This window comes from Cicer arietinum, chromosome 5 (genome assembly GCF_000331145.2).
Source record: "Cicer arietinum cultivar CDC Frontier isolate Library 1 chromosome 5, Cicar.CDCFrontier_v2.0, whole genome shotgun sequence".
In the NCBI taxonomy this organism is placed as follows: Eukaryota; Viridiplantae; Streptophyta; class Magnoliopsida; order Fabales; family Fabaceae; genus Cicer; species Cicer arietinum.
Window position 1 is genome coordinate 955962 of NC_021164.2, and position 1614 is coordinate 957575.

Here is a 1614-nt window from a genome sequence, read left to right on the forward strand (position 1 = left end):
TTGCGCCATGAGAGTTTTGGCGGCTTTGGAATCAAAAGCAAAAGGTCTAGGAGTATATGGAGATTCAGCCCTAGTCATTAATCAGCTTAACCAAGAATGGGAAACTCGAGATAAGAAGTTAATACCTTATTTTACCTACATAAAAGAATTGTCTTTAGAATTTGACAAAATCACGTTTCACCATGTCCCTCGAGAAGACAACCAATTGGCTGATGCTTTGGCTACTTTATCATCTATGTTCCAAATAAATCGAAACGATGAAATCCCGTCAATTAAAATGGAGAGTCAAGATTATCCAGCCTACTGCCATGTCATGGAAGAAGAAACTGACGGAAAACCGTGGTATCACGACATCAAACATTATCTTATAAATAGAGAATATCCTCCCGGAATATCGAAGAATGAGAAAAGAACTTTGAGACGGTTATCCGCGAGCTTTTTGTGAACGAAAATATTTTGTATAAGAGGAATCACGATATGGTACTCCTGAGATGTGTTGATGTTAATGAGGCGAAGGAAATTCTACAAGATATCCACGATGGCTCTTATGGGATCCATATGAATGGACACGCCATGTCTAGAAAGATTCTTCGGGCCGGATATTATTGGCTCACTCTAGAAAAAGATTGTTATAATTATGTAAAGAAATGTTATAAGTGTCAAATATATGTTGATAATATCCACGCCCCACCAGTGCCCCTGAACACCCTTTCAGTGCCCTGGCCGTTCTCAATGTGGGGCATAGACGTCATCAGAATGATCGAACCGAAAGCATCAAATGGACATCGCTTCATCTTGGTGGCAATTGATTACTTTACCAAATGGGTAGAAGCAGCTTCATACGCCAATGTAACCAAAAATGTGGTAGTCAAATTTATAAAAAGGGAATTAATATGTCGTTATGGTCTACCAAGCAAGATCATTACTGACAATGCCACAAACCTAAATAACAAAATGATGGATGAATTGTGTGCCACCTTTAAAATTCAACACCACAATTCGTCCCTGTACAGACCAAAAATGAATGGTGCAGTTGAAGCAGCAAATAAAAACATCAAAAAAATTATTCAGAAAATGGTTATAACATACAAAGATTGGCATGAGATGTTGTCATTTGCACTACATGGGTATCGTACTTCAGTACGCACTTCAACTGGGGCAACCCCTTTTTCCTTAGTATATGGGATGGAGGCTGTGCTACCTATTGAAGTAGAAATCCTCTCGCTCAGAGTATTAATGGAAGCTAAACTAGAGGAGTCGGAATGGATACAAACGCGTTTTGATCAATTGAATTTGATTGAAGAAAGAAGGTTGACGGCCTTATGTCATGGGCAATTATATCAGAAAAGACTGAAGAAAGCGTATGAGAAAAAAATACGTCCTCGAGAATTCCAGGAAGGTGATCTGGTGCTGAAAAAAATCTTACCCATTCAAAAGGATTATCGTGGGAAATGGACTCCTAACTATGAGGGACCATACGTCGTGAAGAAAGCTTTCTCAGGTGGAGCTTTGATCCTTACGAATATGGATGGAAAAGATTTAGCTCTTCCTGTAAACTCAGACGCCGTAAAAAAGTATTATGCTTAAATAATGAATACCCGTTAGGTTGAAAAC

At 38.8% G+C, this 1614-nt stretch overlaps 1 protein-coding gene across 1 annotated transcript; it reads left to right on the forward strand.

Moving 5' to 3' along the window:
• Window positions 1-7: 7 nt before the first annotated feature.
• Window positions 8-445, forward strand: LOC140920263 (uncharacterized). The gene has a single exon (XM_073368264.1). The coding sequence runs from the start codon at window positions 8-10 to the stop codon at window positions 443-445; it is 438 nt and encodes a 145-aa protein (XP_073224365.1).
• The last annotated feature ends 1169 nt before the right edge of the window (window positions 446-1614 follow it).